The sequence below is a fragment of the Protopterus annectens genome, chromosome 5.part1 (genome assembly GCF_019279795.1).
Source record: "Protopterus annectens isolate FY-2018-M chromosome 5.part1, PAN1.0, whole genome shotgun sequence".
NCBI classification, from domain to species: domain Eukaryota; kingdom Metazoa; phylum Chordata; order Ceratodontiformes; family Protopteridae; genus Protopterus; species Protopterus annectens.
Window position 1 is genome coordinate 430,208,092 of NC_056736.1, and position 21,584 is coordinate 430,229,675.

Here is a 21,584-nt window from a genome sequence, read left to right on the forward strand (position 1 = left end):
ATAGACGGTTACTTGTAATTAGGTAGGCATAAGTGTTCAGTCATATGTAGGACATGTAGGTCATGGACAACTTTCATTTTTTTTTGTTTTTCATCACCAGTTGAGATAGATGAAAATAAGCAGACTTGCCAGAGGCTGCCCAGGCATGGGAGTACTTATATACCCTTGACATTAGAGTTGGGTATTTGTTAGTGACCTCATTCATTGTCCACTGTTTGCATTGCTGGTGCATAGTATATCTTTCACATACAGCTTTGGTATGCTTTATGTATCACATGTCTTGTCAATGCAGCTTAGATTGTTCTACCTTCCATGCTTCCTCCAGGAAATGATACCACTAAAGACTTCTGAAATTGTTTAGGCCAGCTTCATGGCATCTGTAGTCATTCTTTGCATATTTTGCACTCTTCACATGTTGTACAGACAGGACAACTGATTAGGTGAGATCCTGGTCTTTTGTGATATATGTATTTCTGTGGTATATTCTGTTCTATATTGCCTTTACATTGTGATTTTTACATTATAACATTCTTAACAGCATCTTACTCCATCAGAGATTGTACTGGTAACAGTGTAGAACTCATTACTGATAACTGCATTTGATTTTGCATTTCTTTCTCTTTATCACTGTCCTCGTTTTTTCTGTTCTGCATTTTTTGTTTCTGTCCATTTACATTTATATTTTATGCTGTTCCAGCATGCCAAAGGATGTGATGTGTCTGCAGTCACCGCACCTTACAACTGTTTTGCCATCACCTTCTGGATATTCAGCTGTTTTCAGGCCAGTATCTTTGCAGGGAGATGTAGGAGATCCAGCAGGTGGCAACATGGGAGGGTTTGCAGGTGCCCACTGGTGGTATGCATGCATTTGAGTTGGAGGCATCACATCAGAAGATTACATCAGTGGATCATAACATGACACCTGGCAGGAGGTGGAAGGAATGGTGACAGCCTTGATAAGATCATAGGAAACAGATGACCAATGAGACACAATACCATTTACACCTTATCAATACCCACACTTGTGCTCTATCTCCTTTAAAAAAAAATTGCAAAGTAAATTTATGGGACCCACGAGTTAATTCAGGTTTAATTTTGATTGTCCAATGGGTTTTATTTGCGTGCTAGTGGAGAAATAAGTCCCTAATTCTGGTATTAATTGTGCTACTTTACTTGAGGATATACAGCATATCAAAGATCATAGACTTCCTGGAAAAGCAGAATTCTAAGGTTAGATCATCTTGCAGGAGCACTGCATGTTTAATAAGGTCATGCTACATGGAAAGTAATCTTCTCATAAGGTTCAGCAAACCTGGAGATGAATGTATTACATATGGGGGTGCAGGAGCAGAGTCACACCATTAAAAGAATATCTTAGGCTTTATCCTCTTTAGAAAAATAAGTTAAAAACTTCTAGGCAAATACTGTTTTCTAAGACTAATTGTAACACAAATGGCATTGACATCAATGGCATTGACATCAATGGCATTATAAAACCTTTAATGTTTCTCTTCTGGCCTCATCTACTTACATAGACACGATCTCTGTCCCACAGCTTTAAGATCTGCAATGCATTCCTGACCTCTAGTCTGTATCTTTGAGGATTTTCCATATTTACACTGTATATGTATGGATTTTCTCCAGGTAATTTTGTTTCTTCCTAACTCCAAAAACATCCTACTTTACTGCTTACTGAAAGCTCTCTATGTATTATTCTTACCCCTGTTCTTCTGCCCTGGCTCAAGAGAAAAAGGTGTTTTAGACATACCAGGTTACATACCCAGTAAAACTTAATGAATTAAATTAAAATTACTATTAACTATATCAATTGCCTGAGATTTGGCTGTCTCATGGGTAAAGTCAGTCAGTTATACACGTGTGAATACATAGTAATTTGGGGTTATATTGATGATTAAAACATAATTTGGGAAATTATATTTCAATGTTGTTTGCCAGTCCATTTGGAGATCTGAAGACTTTCTTTTCCTGGATATATTCTATGTTTTTCTGAATGCACATCTTAGAAGCAGAATGGAATGGTGATCTGGTACTGGCAACCTGGATTGTATTTCCATCAGGCCTTCTTTCTGCCATTCATATATATCTTAAGTTAATGTTAATGAAAGGAATACTTGAGATAAAGAAAGTAGTTTGCATCATATAAGAAGTCAGTGAAAAGGACATTATGCATCACATGAACTAACAGCAACAAATAAACAGCCTCACCATAGAGCATAAAAGCTGCCAATGAACAGTTTCTGAATTGAATAGTGATAACTATATGGAATTACAAACTACAGTTTAAACTACAGATTAAAGTGATATCACTGTAGTATCTTAGCCTGATCCTATAACAAGTAGCACATTTAATTGTAAAAGTAGTATTGCAACAAATAAGTTAGATAAATTTGTGACGAAACATACATGGAGCTACTCACTTTTAAAGAAACAAGCATATTCAGTAGAACACACATTCATTTTGAGAAGCAGTCATTTTGAGCTATGTATGCCCGAACTTAGATGAAATATTTATTAAGAATGTAATGCTTTTGAAATAACAGAAACTCTGTGCTTTCACTATTGTGTGTTATTAGTCTTTGTAAATCCTTAATATAGTTACTGTAACAATACTAAAATGGGAACCATGTCTTAATATCTGTAGTGTATCAGACCAAATATTTGTAACAACAAAATTCCTTTTTAATTGAGAGTAATACTGGCTTCATGAATACTGACCAAATAATCTACTCAGAAGGTTTGCAATTGTTTCTTTGACTTCTTTGTTTCTTAATGTGTAAATTAAAGGGTTTAATGAAGGAGCTAATACTGTTATACAAATTGTGGCCACAAAATAACTGTTAGTGACTTCTACAGCATATGAAACATATGCAGTAATGATGGATACATAATATGTGAAAACAGCCATTATGTGGGAGCTACATTTGGAGAAAGCTCTAAGACGTTCCTCGGTAGAGCCAATCTGAAAAATTGAAGTAAGTATTTTAACGTATGATAAGACAACAAGAATTAAAGGCATGAAAGATACTGACATTGCAATAGCAAAACCAAGGTAAACATGGAAAGTTATATCAGTACAAGCTAATCTAATTACAGCTAAGTGTTCACAAAAACAGTTTTGAATTTCATTTGGACCACAAAATGGAAGTTGAGATGCTAGAACAACCACAGGTATTGTAAATACAAATGGAAATATCCAAGTGCTAGCAATAAGCAGAATATTAACATTTTTAGTCATAATTTTTCTGTAATATAAAGGTCGACATACAGCCACATACCTGTCATATGCCATAACTACAAGAAGAAATGCTTCACTACAGCCAAAACTATGCCAGAAGTATAGCTGTATAAAACACAGACTAAATGAAATCTTATTTGATTTTGCTACAAACAGAGCTAATAGTTTTGGTATGGTAGTAGTTGTAAACAACATATCAGTAATAGAAAGATTAAAGAGAAAAAAGTACATAGGGGTCTGCAGCTTTTCATTTGTTAAAATTGCTACAAGTATGACACAGTTTCCGAAAATGACTGCTAAGTAAATACACAAAAATATAATAAAAAGTACAGTGTAATAGTACTGGAGATGCGAAAAACCAACTAAGATAAAATCTTCCACTGATGAATTAATGTAATCATTTGCTGGATGCATTTTTATTTTGATTGTTGATATCTTCATTGAAAAGTATATCTTTGTTAATATAACATTTTGTTGTGGGTTTAAATTATGTCTGAATTCAACAAATTATATGCATTCTGTATAATTTTATATTAATTATTTAAAGTATTAATCGTTTTTATTTTTTATTAAAATATTCAATTTAAGTGCTTCTTCCAATACAGTTTCTTCAGCCACAGAATGAGTCCAATAAAGTATTCCAAAATCCTTGCTTATTTTACTGGAATGGCATCACATAAAATCCAGAGAAAGATGCCATCATGCCATGATGTCAGTTATAAATCATTTCTTGAGGCAATGCCTTGTGTCCGTACACTATTTTGGATACCTCATACCTTCACTTTCATGTCAGAAGAATATAATTTACCATGATTATTATTTTGTACATCTGAAAATAAAGCAAACAGAATTTTTCAGAATTATTAGTGCAGTATCTGGCTGACTCAAATAAGCATAATCATGGTTTGGTTGTTTTGGGGCAATAATGCTTAACTAAAGTTAACACCATATTGCACATAGTGCAATATTACATTTCAATGCTTCAGTCATATTTTGCTGTCACCTGGAGATGTTTTATTTACTAATTGATTTATTATTTTTTAAATGCATCATCTGGGATTCATAAACTGGCTGTTTTTCTGTGCAAGGCTTGTACAGCAACATATGTTGTCATTGCTTGAGCAAAATGACAGTCCTTCTATGTTGCAGGTAGTGCTTTGGGATACATAACCAGGCAGCAAAGTAAGTATGTGTGTATATGTTTAGATATGTGATGAAACAGTGTTAGACATGTTGGATAACGTAGAGAAACACCTCATTGCATGATCTCACAAGAATCTAAAATGTGACATTGCAGACTGATATATCCCAAAGCTAAAGCAATGCATGTAATATTGCTGCTGATCATGCTAGCACATACATCAGCAAGGTGACTCAAAGCACTACAGATAGCGATATAGTACAGCTCCAGTTCTATGGTAACCACATACATGGACATCTTTCAGATGCAGAAATAGGGGGGAATGGGCTGGGTAGGAATGTAGAAAAAGGGAAGCTCTCAAGCAGGGGGACATATAGGAGTGGGCATAATAGGGAAATGCAGGGAGACTTCTTTTGTTGAGGGCAAGATAGTGATTTTTCCTGCCATAGAGAGAAAGGAAAAGGGGAAGGATGTACAATAACGAAGGGTAAGAAGAGGGGGAAGGACAGTCTGCTGGAGACAGGCAGACTCATGCAACCATACAGAAGAGTAGAGTAGATGTGCCCACACTATGGCAGGGAGAAGTGTGATAGAGTGGGATGAGTTGAATCCAAACAAATGGTGATGGGGGTTGGGATGATGCACATTGCATGGAGAATCACACAGTTGGAAGAGGAAACTTGGCTAAAGGAAAGATAGCGCTAAACTCCATTATGCCATTTGACTACTTAGCCAAGAGGGACATTAGTGTGATCCTTCACTGGTTATGAATGTGGTTGGCTGGCTGTTTGTAAAACACACACACTCCTCTGATGTCCTTATGGTCAGGAAGGGACAAAAAACAATCTGTTATCTGGTCCAAGATGGTATCCATCCAGTCCATATACTTGCCCACTGCTCTCTTTCTGCCCCCACAGCAGACTCAGTTAACTGCTCTAGCTTTGGCTGGGTCATATTGGGCAATGATTCCAGGGTACCAGGGGTTAAGGAGTCATGATCACCTCAGTGAGGCAGTCCTGGCTTCATCAGTCTCACAGTCCTTACTTAACCATATACAGGGATGGGCTGCAATTGTGCTTGCTGAGCAAATGCATTATCTGGCCCTGCAAGGAGGAAGCATAGTAGAAAGTTTGGTACACATGACAGTGAACTGAATGTTTAGAAGATACAGGTTAGCACTGATGAGGAGTACTGACTGTAGTTGTCTGCGAGCCTATCTAGCCTCCTGTGGTAGGCAATATGGTTACTTTCTCACTCTGCTCACATTTAAAGAGAAAAAGCAAACTGGAGATCTGTGACAGCCTTAAGAGAACAAGGATGTTGGCATAATGGTTAAGATGTTTACCTTAGAGACACAAGGTGCAGCCTTTGATTCTCATATGGGGTAATTGGCTGGGCTTAAAATGGTCCCCAGGGACAAACAGCGTAGTACTAACCTACGAAGCCCATGAGGACCACTTACTATGTTAAATGAACAAGCAGTAAAATAAAGTGCTTTGTGTACAAACATCTGAATTACCATAACATGCAAGAACAATCTGCAAAGACAGTAGTCCCATGGATATGTTCCATTAGATGTACAGACAAAAAGAAGGCTTCTGTGTCCCCCCACACCCTTCTGTATGCCTATTAATATAGTGACATAGAAAAATGGTCCATTTACACGTGGGAGCAAACAAGATGCTGTGTGAGAACCAACAACTGTTGTTGTGTGACAAACCCCATAAGATGTCCTAGTAACACCAACATGAGTTTGCATAAAGAGCAAGGTGAAAATGCCATCACTGCTTGAGAGTTGAGCTCTAAACTGACCATCAGAAATTTAAAGTACAAAAAAGAATGCCAAACATAAAATAGAAAGAAAAAAAAATATTTACACTTTCAAAACAACATGGCTATTGTTACCTAATCTTCAATTTCCAGGCACAGAAATCTTAAAGAGTTCCTGTACCTTAGATCATCAAAGTAATGTCTGCACAGCTCCCCAGTTCTAACAATGACAATGACTGAGGACAACTCCTCAGCTGGTTTATACCTGGAATACAATTTTCTGAAAGTACCATTATAGGGATCAGGTTTTCCTGTTTGATTCTCGGCTGGAGTGCCTTCTGTGTGGAGTCTGCATGCCCTCCCCACAGTCGAGTGGCCTTCGAAAGACATGCATGAATGGGCGTGCCTTTGCTGAAGGTTGGGAATTGGGCTGGCAACTTGATACCATAAAAATCGACTGCCAATCATTAGTGGACCGGAGTTCCGCTGTGGCTACCCCTAACCAGAAAAAGCCGAAAAGATAAACAAACAAACAAACAGTTATAGGGATCCATGAGGCTATCCCTGAACTAGCTATGAAGAGATATAATATGATCATACCTTCCTTTTATCTCTATGAAAGATCTGTCCAACAGACATTAGTAGAAGCTGCCATTATCTCCGATCTCCACAGAAATGGGTTTCACTTTGATAAAGAACAAAATGGTAACCTGCGATTCATGCTTAAAAGTGATTTTTGAATCACTGGTATTGTAGCATAGAGCTGCAAACTTACATGGCATACATTTTCAAGTGTCTACCTTGCATGAGTTCATAGCCACTAATTGCTGGTGGTAAGAAGAGGCTGTGAGCCTATCCTTTTTGCTACAGGAAATGGCAGGAAACAAAATGATTCATGTTGTCCCACTGGAAAAAAAAGCAGGGTATTTGCTTGCTCCACTGATATCCTGAGTTGAGAAAGGATCTATCCTGTCTGCAGGACTGAACATGTGGAAATATGACAAAGTGAATGACAGTCAGCTCTTCTATCATTGGGGAAGGATTTTTTGGAAGCCACTGTTGGAGAGGAGCTGTCTTATAGTTTTTGTAGTCAGATTACAGGAGAGTGATGGCTATGATACACACTTACACACACACACACACACACACACACACACACACACACACACACACACACACACACACACACACACGCGTGCACACACACACACACACACACACACACACACACACACACACACACACACACACACACACACACACACACACAGGCACACACACACACACACACTCACACACACACACACACACACACACACACATACACACACACACACACACACACACACACACAAAACCAATAACTTCCAGATGGATCCCCCCTGCCTGGTACTATGAATTAGTTGCTGTTAAGGTTTACTTCACCCAGAAGCAGCAAATAACGGATACAAGTTTGAATGCCAACATAAAGAACAGTTATAGGCTCTATGGTGCCAGAATTGGAGAAAAAAATATTTTCTGCCCCATGACAAATCAGCTAGCCACTACACAAATTCATCTAAACCATAAAATGCTATATAACCGTCTATCTGCCCTTCTATCTCTTCAGTACTTCATCACTACTCTCAAATCACCCTGTGTACTCTCAAGACAAAAAACTACTTAAAATCTATAAACCAAAACAAAAACGTATAGGACAACGTGTATACCCACAGTGCATAGCCAAATTAGGGAACTCTAGCTCACATTCAATTAGAACTATAGCTTCCATCCATTCAAGTCCTCTCTCAAAGAATTTCTCACTAGTTCAAGGCTATATCCATGCACCTCATCTGTTTGATATACATCAACAAATATTTAACATTCTTACTAATTAAACTATCTGTACCTTTCAATAACTTCTCGCTCCATATTCTTAGTAGGGACTTTTATTTTTTTTTATATTTTTTTCCCTAGCTTAATAGACTATGGGCCAGATTCATGATGGCTTGCAAGGAGTCTACGAGTAGAGTAAGACTCCATGCAGCCATCATGTCCAACGACCGATCCAGGAACAGCCTGTAGGGGCATGTAAGAGAGCTCCTAAAATGTCTCCTACATGGACAGGGCTGGGATATGCAAATTGCCTCACTTGCCACCAAAAGGCATGCAAATGAGGTGAATTTGTGATCCAGGAAGCACAAACCTGTCCGAGTAGGAGACGTGTTAGCTGCAGAAATGTACTCAGTTGACAACTGAGTACCGTTCTGCAAATAGCACAATGGAGCCTTGTCAGCTCCAAATAAAGGTTGCATATGGTTGAGTAAGCATGCCAATGGCCAAATATAAAGCCATTGGAAAGTTTCCCCGTTGCAAAATTAAAATAAAAAGATTTTTTTTCCCGGCGATTTCTGATGTTTAAGCGTAGCGCAGCACCACTCAAATTGGGTGCGCTATAAAAATCATAAAATAAGACAATAAAAGCCACAAACGTGGAATTTATGAAAATTGTTAAATGACAATGTAAGGGAATAGCAGGCTGAAGACAACATGGCCACCGAGTAGGGGTTGCTAAGGGGAGAAGCCCAGTCTAAGACATGTAACCAAGCATTAGTAGGCAATCCTATGTAAATGAGTGTTGGATAGTGAATCACACTTTTACATAGCAGATGAGCACAGTCAGTGGAATGTAGGAGTAGGATATGTCTGTAGTACATCTGTAGTAGCTAGAATGTTGATTTGTAGGTTCATATTGTGAAAGAACTATGATTGGACGTTATTTTAGTTGGTTTTATATAAAATGATTCATTTAAACTAATATGGTATTACATCTGATGAAGTCCCTGTGGACGAAAACGCTGTTTATGTGAATGCGTTCATTTTTGTGTATTCAATCGTGTTTACGTTTATTTGTGGCATATTAAATTGGATTACTCTCAGCCTGCCTTGGTCATCACTTTCGTAGATTTGCTTTGCAAGATGATAAATTACAACAATTGGCTTAAGTATTGGTGTCAGTGAAAGGGGACATAATGCCTGTCAGCTTGGGATGACATGCTCGACAAGACATGATGCTTTGCTAGAGATGGATTTCACCTATCACCTGTGGCCTTTTGGATATTGCCAAAGGCTCTTGTCACCCCCATAGTGCCTTTTTTATGTAAGACTCAAAACACAAACCCACCTCCATAGGTATCACAAGGGATAAGAAACTATAAGTAATGCTACTCAATGACAGAAATCTAAACTGCAAGATGCACGCACTCCAAACTCTCCTCAGCATGGAGAATGTTGATATCTGTGCAGTAACAGAAACCTGGTTCAAGGCTCCCAAGAGCACCCGAGCATTAACAGGTTACACCTCATATCATGATTTACAGCTGCAAAACATGGAACAAACTATAAAAGGAGGGTGAGTATCAATATTTTTCAAAGATACCCACACCCCCAGGTTGGTGGCACAGCATGAAGCATCGGAGACTATCCATGTGCAACTAACAGTGGCTAAAACCACCTTCCAGTTCATAGCCTGCTACAGACCACCCTCCTAAACCCAGGAACCACACTTGGCTGACTGGAGAACACATGAAAATATGAAGGTCTCCCCAAACACCATTACATTGGGTGACATCAACTACCCAAACATAGACTGGGAGCATTACCCTAGCCCCAACACCCTAGCCCAAAGGTTCCCAGAATTTATAAACCAAAATGCTATGGAACAACTTGCTACCACTCCCACAAGAGGGGAAAACATACTGGACCTGATCATCACCAACATGGGGACTCTATGTCCAAGACCAGAAGTGTACCCCTGACTGGTAAGATCAGACCAGAGAGTAATCTCACTGGATATTCACATCCCGATCCCAGCCCATGGTCAGAAAAACACAGTGAAAATTATTCACTAATGCAAATGTCACAATCCTCAAAACTGAGGTGGAATCCTTCACAGCCCCTGTGCCTGTGAAAAATATGGCCCAGACCTCATAACCTTTTATAAATGCATTCTATGAACACCTTCAGGAATGCATGGATCATGCAATCCCAAATAAAACCAAGACTCAATCCTCCAAAGCCAGTCATCCTGTCCGGTGGACCCCAGCCATAAACAAACCATGCAATACAAGGAGGAAGCTACTATATGATAGATCAAAATCCCAAAAAGGGAAGGCATCTCTGATCAGTATTATTGAAAAACTACGGCCACACATAAGATCATCTAAGGCCATCTTTGAGATAAAAATTGTACAGGACACCAAGGATAATCGCAAGGCATTCTTTACGTATGGTAGGAACCTGTGTGGGAATCCCCAGATATGCTCAGAAGTAGTCCAAAATGACAAACAATACACCAACCCACAGACATTGCCAACATCTGAGCTGACAGGTTCAGTGCAAACTTCTCCCCCCTCCCCACCAAAAGGGCAAATATCTATCCCAGCAGAGTGCTGGCCCCCTGACATCAGAGATGCTCAGGTAACGGCCAGTGTCTCCAAAGCAAAACACACAGCATCAATGGGACCAGATGGTGTCCTGGGCTGTGTCCAACATGAACCCCAAGAAGAATTGAACACAAACATAAAACCACTGTTCAATCTCAGCCTTACCACAGGATATGTACCTAAAGAGCAGTGTACAGCAACAGCGGTCCCTCTCCACAAAGGTGGTGCCTCAATGGATACTGCAAACTATCGCCCCAGAAGCCTGACTAGCTTGGTCTGCAAAGCTATGGAAAGATCATCATGGACCTCAGAAATAAACATATTGGGGACCTACAGACACTGGATCCTACCCAGTTTGGCTTTGTTAATTGCAGATCCTGCCTATTAAACCTGGTTGAGTCATTTGAAACAGTCACCAAGGCCATTGATGAGGGGAAGGTGCTCAACACAACCTACCTGGACCTCACAAAAGCCTTCCATACAGTACCCCACTTGGTCATCATAGATAAGATCACCAGCTTCAATATAAACCCCTATGTCACTAGATGGGTTGCAAACTGGCTCAAGGACAGAACCCACATGGTCAGAAATGCTGGAGCCATGTCAGACCCCAAACCAGCTACAAGTGGCATCCCACAATGCTCAGTCCTGGGACCTCCCTTGTTTGGTATATATTTCTCAGAGGTACAGGCCAACACAGAAGGACTGTTGGTGAACAAGTTTGCAGATAACTGCTAACTGGGCACCATAATCGACCCTCCAGCTGACACAAGCATCCTACAAAAGGGCCTCATAGAAACAGACAGCTGGTGCCAGAGCCATTACCTCAAGCTAAACGCAAAACAGTGTATAGTCCTCCCCTTTGTCAAAAACTAAGTGCGCACAAATTACCACATAGGTGGTAACTGGTTAAGTATGGAAGAAGTGATAAGGGACCTGGGGACCCAAGCTAATAGCAATCTCTCATTCGATAACCACGTGGCCAAAGTGTGTAGAAAAACATTTCATATAGCCCACATAATCATGAAGGTATTCACATCTACATCAGGGGAGGTCATCGTGCCTCTTAACTCATCCCTCATCAGGCCCATAATTGACTACAATGCCCCTTGTGGGATGTACCTTATCAGACACCTGCACCAGCTGGAAAGACCACAAAAGTACCTCACCAGGAGGATCAAAGGGCTCAAACAAATGCCATTCACTGCCCGGTTAAAGAAACTGCAGCTCCACTCAGTGGCATACCGCCTTCCTAGAGGCAATCTGTGTCTGATGTATAAAGCCATGTCCAACCTGGAACCAATGGACATGCTGCACCTCAGAAACTCAGAATCCCATCAAGCCACGCTGAACCTGAGGACTGAAATAAATAGGACATGCTGGAGTGACAGATTCATAACCCAGAGGCTCCCCCCACTCTTGAGTAAACCCCCACTCCAGGTTAGCCAGAGTCCCTCATTGACTCTTTTCAAGAGGAAACTTGATGAGTGGATGGGGGATTGTAGGTTTACCCTGGGTATCACTTCTATGTCACTGTTAGACAGAGGCACAGTATACTAACCTTGAAAAATGTCATAGCAAACTCCACTTAAAATGTGTATTGAAAGCCAAACACACTCTAGCTAGGATTATAAATGCCCTAGGGCAGATAGCCTAGTATGAACCTATGAACAGAATCACACACACCAAATAGTACAACTCTGGTCAATGTGGAGTAATGTTTGGCAATGTCCACCCAAGTTGGTGAATACACAGCAATGTCGGACAAGCCTGGTTTAAATAGGCCATAGCTGAAAAAATGCAACATGCTCATAGTTGCCCAACTGGCCCTTAACCAGTCTGGTCTGCTCAGTATAAACATTTAAAGCAGTGATGGGACTCAAACCCATGACACTGTGCACCATAGTGAAAGTACCACTACACCATGACAGTATTGCAGTATTCAGCCAGTATGAGAGAATGTTGCCAAGTCTTTGCAAACTATCACATGGAAACCCTGCAGGCACAGCATAATCCCTGTTGAGTTATGACACAAAGAAGTCTGGCAGTAAGAACACAACATGACTTCCAACACACACAGTATAAATGTCAATATTGGTCATGTTCACACACAACCAGAAATGTAGTGGATTCCAGATCACAACATATGGAAAGGTCACACTGGGCATGCTCACACACTTTGATAAATGAGACATATGTCAGGCAACAAACCATGGAAAGTCTGAACTGGGCATGCTCACACACTTAGGCCATGTCTGAGTATTGCAGTCAGTCACACATATCTGGCAGTTGAATGTGTTAAGCCAGGAACCTCCCATGATCCAGCAATCCGCCCTGTGCACACAGTTAAATGACAGCAGACACATATATTAATATACTGGAACCCTGTCATGATCAAACATGTTACGCAGATACACAAGTTGTTCATAGAAACTGGGAAAGCTACGGCAATAAAGACCTGCAAACAGTAGCAGCAACAAATATTGTGCATCCTGAACATAAACATAGGTGCAGAGGTCAATACTAGGCTGTCTGCCCTAGGGAATTCATAAGCCTAGGCAGAGTGTATTTGGCGTCCACCTCCCCAGTAGAGTAGCCTACTGTGCCTCTGTAAAGTAGGTCATAGAAGGCACCCTTTAAGGCTAGTTTGCTGTGCCTCTGTCAAGCAGGGACACAGTGGAGATCCCAGGGGTGAAATTGCAATTTCCCATCCATGCAGCTGTATTTCGCTGGAAGAGGGTTGGCGAGGGGCTATGTCTAACTTTAATTGGGATTCAATTCCAGAATGAGGGGAGCCTCTGGGTAATGAATCTGTCCCTGCAGCATGTCCTATTTATTTTTGTGCTGAGGTTTAAGTCCCTGGAGTGTGTAGCTCTAAGGATCTTGGATTTTATGAGGTGGAGCATGTCCATTACTTCTGGGTTTGAAATGGCTGCGTACGTCAGGTATAGATCACCTCTGAGTAGTCATTAAGCAACTGAGTAGAGCTGGAGATCCTTTAGTTGAGCTGCATAGGACATATGTGTGTAGCCCATGATCCTCTTGGGGAGGTACTGTTGTGTTCACTGTAGTTGCCACAGGTGTTGGGTAAGGTACACCCCAAAAGGGGCATTGTAGTCAAACATGGGCCTGATGAGTGACTAGTAGAGGGCCACAATGACCTCCCATGATCTACATGCAAACACCCATGTGATAAGGAGGGCTATATAAAGGTCTTTGCAATGAATCTGTCAATGTGATTAGCAAAGGAGAGGTTATGATCTATGTGGGTCTGTGGGATATTGCTCTGTTATATAGTAGCTTCCTCCTTCTCTTGTACAGCTTATATATGGCTGGGGTCAACCAGACAGGTCTCCTGTTTTGGAGGAGTCATGGTTTTATTTGGGATAGCATGATCAGTGCATACCTGGAGGTGCTCATACAATGCGTTTGTAAAGGATTCTGCAGATTGGGCTGTATTATCCTCCAGCATGGGGCCTTTGAAGTACTCCACCGCAATCTTCACAAGTGCAAAGTCTGCTTTTGAGAAATTCTTTACAGTGATTTTCTTTGCTGGGGGTGGGGACGGGATATAGATGTCCAGGGAAAGTTGTTTATGGTCTGATCTTAACAATGACGGTTCTACCTCTGGTGTGGAACATAGAGTCCCCATGTTGGTGATGATCAGGTCCAATATGTATTCCCCCTTGTGGGTGTGGTGACTGGTTGTGCCATAGCACATGGATTCACAAATTGTAGGGGCTGTAGTGCGATGTTGTTGAGGGCCTGAGTAGTATCCCCAGTTAATATTTGTGTACCTGAAGTCAACCACTATAATGCTGTGTGTGAAGACCTGCATATCCTACACTGTTCCCAGGAAAGCCAAGTGTGGTTACTGGGTATGGGGGGGGGTGGTCTGAACTACACACCAAACCAAAAGACAGTTTTGCACAATGGTAGTTGTATATGTATGGCCTGTCATGCTTAGTGCAGTGGTACCAACCCAGAGGTGTGTGTATCTGTGATGTATATGGATACACCCCCTAATTGTGTTGTGTGTTACAAGTCCTATGGTCAAGAAGCATGCTATAGAACATAACCTGGCAGTGCTAGTGTGCATATGTGACCCTGAACTAGGTGTCTGTTAATGCACAGATATTGTTAACCCCCATACTGAGGGATAGTTAAAGATGTACATTCTTCTTTGGAAAGACTGATGATGTCAGCACCCTATAAGTACAGCAGGAGAAGGGATACCATCCAGTAATGTGAATAGTGCACTGTGCTAATGCGTCTCTCTCAAGTATCATAACATAGTTAGGTAGGGGTTTGAATCCTGCAAACGCTGTGTATGTGGGGGGGCAGGGGTGTGTGTATGAATGCAATTCCCTGTGAAAGGAATGGCCTTTTTGAAAACTGGGATAACACACTAAAAGATGTACATTCCTCTTTGGAAAGACAGATGATGTCAGCACCCTATAAATACAGCAGGAGAAGGAAAGTCATCCAGTAATGCGAGTAGCGCGCTGTGTTAATGCATCTAGCTCAAGTATCCTAACATAGTTAGGGAGGGGTTTGAATCCTACAAATGCCATGTGTGCGTTTGTCAATGTGTTGTGTGTTTTGCTTTTATTATTGTATGACATATTATTATAACAGTAATTTCAATGCACACATCAGGTATGTGTGTGCCACATACAGATATGTACCTGTGACCTTTAATAGTTCCTATGTGTGAAGCCTGCCCCATATGAATACAGTTGTTACCTTTGCCAGCATGAGCCGCAGCTTACCAGACCTTAGGCCATACATGTATGTTGGTGACAATGCAGGCTGCTGCAGTGATCTGTGTCCTAGGCCAACTATGTGAGACACACCCATTAAACTTTGATAGATTAATGTGGGTGAGGGTTCATGTCTTCATGTCTAGAGTATATGTCAGACATGTTAAAACACAGCAAAGTCTGTTAGTGATGGGCACCCAGTGTAGGTGTATAGCAACTGTTGCCAATATGCATAAAGACACCTTCTTGCTTAGGTGATACACCGAGGGACTGCAGAATACCTTTGGAAATGTGAATATCACAGGAAAGACAAGATAACATTTGTCCACATGTACACACTATTACCCGTTCTACATGATGGGTGCTACCACCTACATGGTACTGTTGGAATACTATGTTAACTACATGCCAATGCCAATGCCACAGGTGCGTTACAGCAATACAGCATGGCTTGGAAAACAGGTATCTGTCTGTTTGATACCCTTGTGGTGGTTAGGTGTGTCATGTGTGGAATGCATTGTAGGCCACTGTATGCATTTGCAGTCGTGGATGGATATATCCGTAGTGTGTTGGCATGTACATGAGACTGCTTTATGCCAAAGAGGATTGTTCCCAGGGATGTGTGTGGCTCAGTAAGAATGGCAATTCGTATAGTGTAGTACTGCAGCAATATCACTGACACCAGGTTCCTACATCTGTGTATCAGTTAAGGAGACACCATGTCATGACCACTGAATGTCAGGCTATGTAAGCTGTGTATACTACCAGAATGCAGACCATTGACATTTGAAATCCGTATCACCCACAGCATACTGTCAAACCATGTCATGTTCCATGCTAACCATGTTCACAAATGTACACCTGCAACTCAGTGCTGCAGACATCACACATGTACTGTCCACACCCCAATACATGCAGGCACAGGTACACACAACAGCCTTGTGGCAAATGTGCAGACAGTACACTTTGGGAATTAACCCTGGTGTATACAAAACTGCAATGACAAACATAGGTAATGCATCATGCATGCTCGAATATACCCACAACAATATCATTACACTGTACTGTTAACAACATGATAATATTACTACAGTGCTATGTAGTCACATTGTGCATCAGCACCATGCTACCGTGTTCCTGCATCAATGTTACAGATGGCAGGAGGTGGCACAGTTTCATCATATGCACAGGGTGTGTACTTGGTTTGCCAGAGTCTACCATTGACACATCCAATTGACATGTGTGTGTGTGTGTGTGTGTGTGTGTGTGTGTGTGTGTGTGTGTGTGTGTGTGTGTGTGTTAGTGAGGGACAACAGTACAACATGGGGTAATGTTGCTGCAATGTGTGTGTGTATGTGTTAGCCCTAGGTGTTAGCATGATGTGTGTGTGTATGCATGCACACAGTTCCACCACGTGGCTGCCATATTCGGGTGTTTGTGGACAGCCACAGACTGTACCTGCCAGGTCATAGAGATCACTGTCTCAGGCCACGGACACGGTACCTGTGCATGGCAGGGGTGCTACGAACAGTATCAGGTACTAAGCCAGACTGAGTACTGTCATCAGAAGCAGTGGGTTGTTGACTGGACACATTTCTCCCTGCTGGGGCTGGCCAGAGCCATGTGCACATGGTCTTCTCAGACAGTCTAATCACAGCAGAGACCCAGCATTGCTGGGGCTGGTACTGGCACTATGGGAGTGGCTGCGGGTTTGTTGTCATCTGCGACGACTGCCAGCTGATAATGCTGCTGGCATACGTCCACGTCAATGCCTCAACCGTCCTGCACTGTCCTGGCTCCCAGACATGTAGTTGTAATGGAATCCACTTACACGTATAAAGCCACACTGAAGTCAGAAAAAACCTTAATGCACTTTATTATTAAAACAAGCGTTTTCGCTGTGGTTAAAACTACAGCTTCATCAGAGGCAAAAGTAAAATGCAGTATCAGAGTCAAGTTTTTATACAACACACCCTCGCCTTAATTAGTAATACAATCACAATGTAGGCGTGTTAGCAGCATTTCTTGCAAAAGTAAATTCAGGGAGTAAAAGCTCTGTTTAGGAGCATTCTCAAAAGTATGTAGTTTCATACATTTAAAACAGTTGGAAACCATGAAACATTAGTGCTTCAGCAATTTGTTACATTCATATACCAAGCAAATGTGCATTAAAAGCATGCAAATGTATAAGAAGTGTATGCACAATAAAAGCGGTCTAAAAGCAATGTATAACAGATCTACATATAAAAGTGTTTATAAAAAGTATCTAGTGAGATCTCTACCAACAACTATAGTTAGAAGCCTTGCTAAGTATGAATCTTAAAAGTAGTAAAAAGTGTATATACTACAAATTACTATTAAAGTAAAATACTTTTGCATGCTTTTAATGCACATTTGCTTGGTATATGAATGTAACAAATTGCTGAAGCACTAATGTTTCATGGTTTCCAACTGTTTTAAAAGTATGAAACTACATACTTTTGAGAATGCTCCTAAACAGAGCTTTTACTCCCTGAATTTACTTTTGCAAGAAATGCTGCTAACACGCCTACATTGTGATTGTATTACTAATTAAGGCGAGGGTGTGTTGTATAAAAACTTGACTCTGATACTGCATTTTACTTTTGCCTCTGATGAAGCTGTAGTTTTAACCACAGCGAAAACACTTGTTTTAATAATAAAGTGCGTTAAGGTTTTTTCTGACTTCAGTGTGGCTTTATACGTGTAAGTGGATTCCATTTAAAGTGTTGCAGCTTGTACAGCAAACAGCCTCCACAACAAGGACTTTAACATTTTTTTGGGCTTCACGGTGCTTGTCCGGACTGCTTTTTTGTATTTTACTGGTTTCCGTTTGTTTGCTTTAAAAGGACATGTAGTTGTGGAAGACATCTAATGTGTCCCCCCAATGTCTATCAATGACCTCACTGATGTTATGGATGGCAGATGCAACGTCACGCATAGTATCATTCATAGTGGTGCGATGTGCTCTAAGCTCTCTCAGACCCTGTCTGGTGTACCGTTCCATACGTGGCTGTGCCTGCATTACAGCCCGGAACATAGCTGAGGTTGAAAGACCTCTGTGGGCACGTCTGACAGGGGCAGTACAACCACGGATGCTCCCACAAGAACCCCTGGACATCTGCCTGTGTGGTACCATGTCAGGAATCTGGCCATGGCTGCTGTGAGGGGATGCATGTGCCAATGATACTACACTACCCTAGTCAATGCCCACTGTATGCTGTCCCTCAGCTAAGGACATTGGTGACAATGGATGTATAGGCAGGATGACTGTGCGCATTGATGGGGTTGACTGCTGTGTAGTGTCAATTGGCTGACCAATGACAGACCCTGTCACACCTCCCTGTGCCATTACACATGTATCATCATAATCACTATCCCTAGCAGTGGCTTCAGGTTCCCTGCTGCACTCCACCAGAGCAACATCAGAACCTGTGAGACGAAGACAGGAAACACAGTTTACAAATGTGTACACAATATTAGCACACAGGCGCACATGCACATATGCACACATGCAGACAGGCGCACAGGCACACATGCACACAGGCACACAGACGCACAGGCGCACAGGCGCACAGGCACACATGCACACATGCACACATGCACACAGGCGCACAGGCGCACAGGCACACATGCACACTGGCACACAGGCGCACAGGCGCACATGCACACATGCACACAGGCACACATGCACACGTACACAGGCGCACATGCACACATGCACACAGGCGTACAGGTGCACAGGCGCACATGCACACAGGCACACATGCACATAGGCACACAAGCACACAGGTGCACAAGCACACAGACACACAAGCACACAGACACACAGGCACACTCCTCAGTACAGCAGATACAAACACAGACACGCCTGCAATCCAACACATACACAATGCTGTTTTAGGGTGGGTGACAGTATCACAAGGAAAAACATTACTGCACACGTGTCAGCATGCAGATTATGTGTTGCACAGGAACATGCAGTGCACGTATAGACAGTCCTTGTTAATAACAGTATATGTGTACTTGATGCTTGTGTGTAGTTGTTCAGTGATTGTCTCCACCCTGGGACACAATGTGTCCAAGGACATAACAATGTTGTGCAAGTGTTACAAGCTGTGAGTGCATATATTTGCACACACACACACATGCACACATGCACACATGCACACACACACACACACACACACACACACACACACACACACACACACACACACACACACAAAACACATGACGGTGCTACGCAAAGACTGCTATGTGTACTTTTGTGGTCGGCGGAACTGGATGTGGTGTAGTAACGTGAGCCATGATCAACATGCTTCTTGTGGTCAGTCAACAATAATAATGTGTATGAAATGAGAATGTGGAATTACTTCATTTCTTTACAGCAATTTTGCTTGGTATTCTGGCAACATTTCCTTCATATTGACAGTGTTTCCTGTTCCACCAAGAACAATAATAATGTGTGCCAGACAGGCAGCTACCATGCTGTACCTGATGTGCAGTAACATGACTACATCCACAATTACACAGCCACTTGTTACATGGGTTTGTAAGGTGGCCAATAGTGAGCATTGCCTAACATGAATGTACTATTTGTTCAAGACTGTTGCACAAAGACATGATAGGCCTCTACCCCTCAGGTATATTATGTGTGCTGCATAGATGATAAGTGGGATACTGAAGGGTGGCCATACATCAGGTGTCATAATTGGACATGTGTAGCAGGTGAAGGTGTAGTGTGTATGCCAAACATGTGTATGTAGTGTACATGTGTATCAGGTATGGCTATACAATGTCCAGTACTGTGTTGCCACATGTGTGTGTCATGCTCTGTGCATTGCATTTGAGTGAGCCAGCTATTGAGAATAATGGGATATGCATAGTCTCAGAGCAAACATGCACAGCATGCATTATGCGTAGGTGTGTTACATGTGCACAGACTACACCTCCATATGACATGCACATGTCATTAGCAATAGTATTGTTATTACACACTTACCAGTATGGAATGGCTGTCTTGCTGTCACTCCAGAGGGACCTGCAAAAATATGCGAGTGATTGCCAGTGGCCACAACTGTGCCATTGATACTGTGAGTATGATAAAGTACAGTAGTACAACAGGTGGCTTTCACATGTGTACAGATTATGCTCAGAATATCAATCTTGCAGAAGAATAGGCAGGTTAACAGCTACACAAACAGTACACATCTCACACATGCATAAACTACCAGTACACAGAACAGTCAACTACAGATATGGCATGTTACCTGCACGCTCCATTTCAACATGCTGGGTGGCTCCGGCCTCCACGATGACACATGTTTGTGGATGTTGCTGTTGTTGGCCTGGAGCCACAACACTTAGGAGGTGCTCCTCCACACTGGTGAGGGGGGTGGATAGGTACCCCACTGCCTGTGGCAAGCTGTTGTCTGTGGATATCAGACGTATGCTGCCAGACATATCTAATTAAATCACTGCAGTGATGGCGTACCAGCTCATATGTCTGGTTATGCATGCCTATGTCATTTACCCGACGGACAAGATCTTGCCACAGTGCAGCCCTCTCATGCTGGTTCTGGCTGGTCCCAAAAAACAGCACACAGTAATTCTGCACCAGGCTCTGGTGGATCTCCTGATCCTCTGCTGCTGTATAAGGTGGGTTTTGCTGATGCACCATCACCCTGGAAGGAAAAGAAAAATATGTGAGCAAGTCATGTGGCACACTTAATATTCTAATGTACTGATATCACTTAACTGCCATATATAGCATCTGTCTGTCTATCAGGGGATACACATGTTCGATACCACATATCAGTGCTCAGCCCACAACTGTCTGACAGTGCCTGCCATACTCCATACAACAAACTAGTATACACAAGCACTCGGCACACTGTGTGGGATACAATGCACAACCTCACACTGGGGGTATGTATCAAGCTAATGGATGAAGAATATTGTCATCCCATGCAATGAATACAATGCACATTTATAGTTTCAATGGTAATCCACCCTAGTCTTTTATGCCATACACCTACCTGACATATGTGCACAGTTGTTACTATAGCCAGCATACTGCTATCACAGAGTATACATCATGCTGCCAGGTACACACACATACCCTGTAACACACATGTGATTGCGGCCATGGTACAGGCATCATTACACACACACATTACACATACATACAACACACAAATGTATGCCAA

The 21,584-nt window shown here is 41.8% G+C and overlaps 1 protein-coding gene across 1 annotated transcript in view; it reads right to left on the minus strand.

The window, feature by feature from the left end:
- Positions 1 to 2,722: 2,722 nt before the first annotated feature.
- LOC122803200 overlaps positions 2,723 to 21,584 on the minus strand; it is a 116,191-nt gene continuing 97,329 nt past the window's right edge. The window contains exon 3 of the mRNA XM_044072808.1: positions 2,723 to 3,691. Within this exon, the coding sequence (XP_043928743.1) occupies positions 2,723 to 3,691 (969 nt within the window). The remainder of the gene's footprint in view (positions 3,692 to 21,584) is intronic.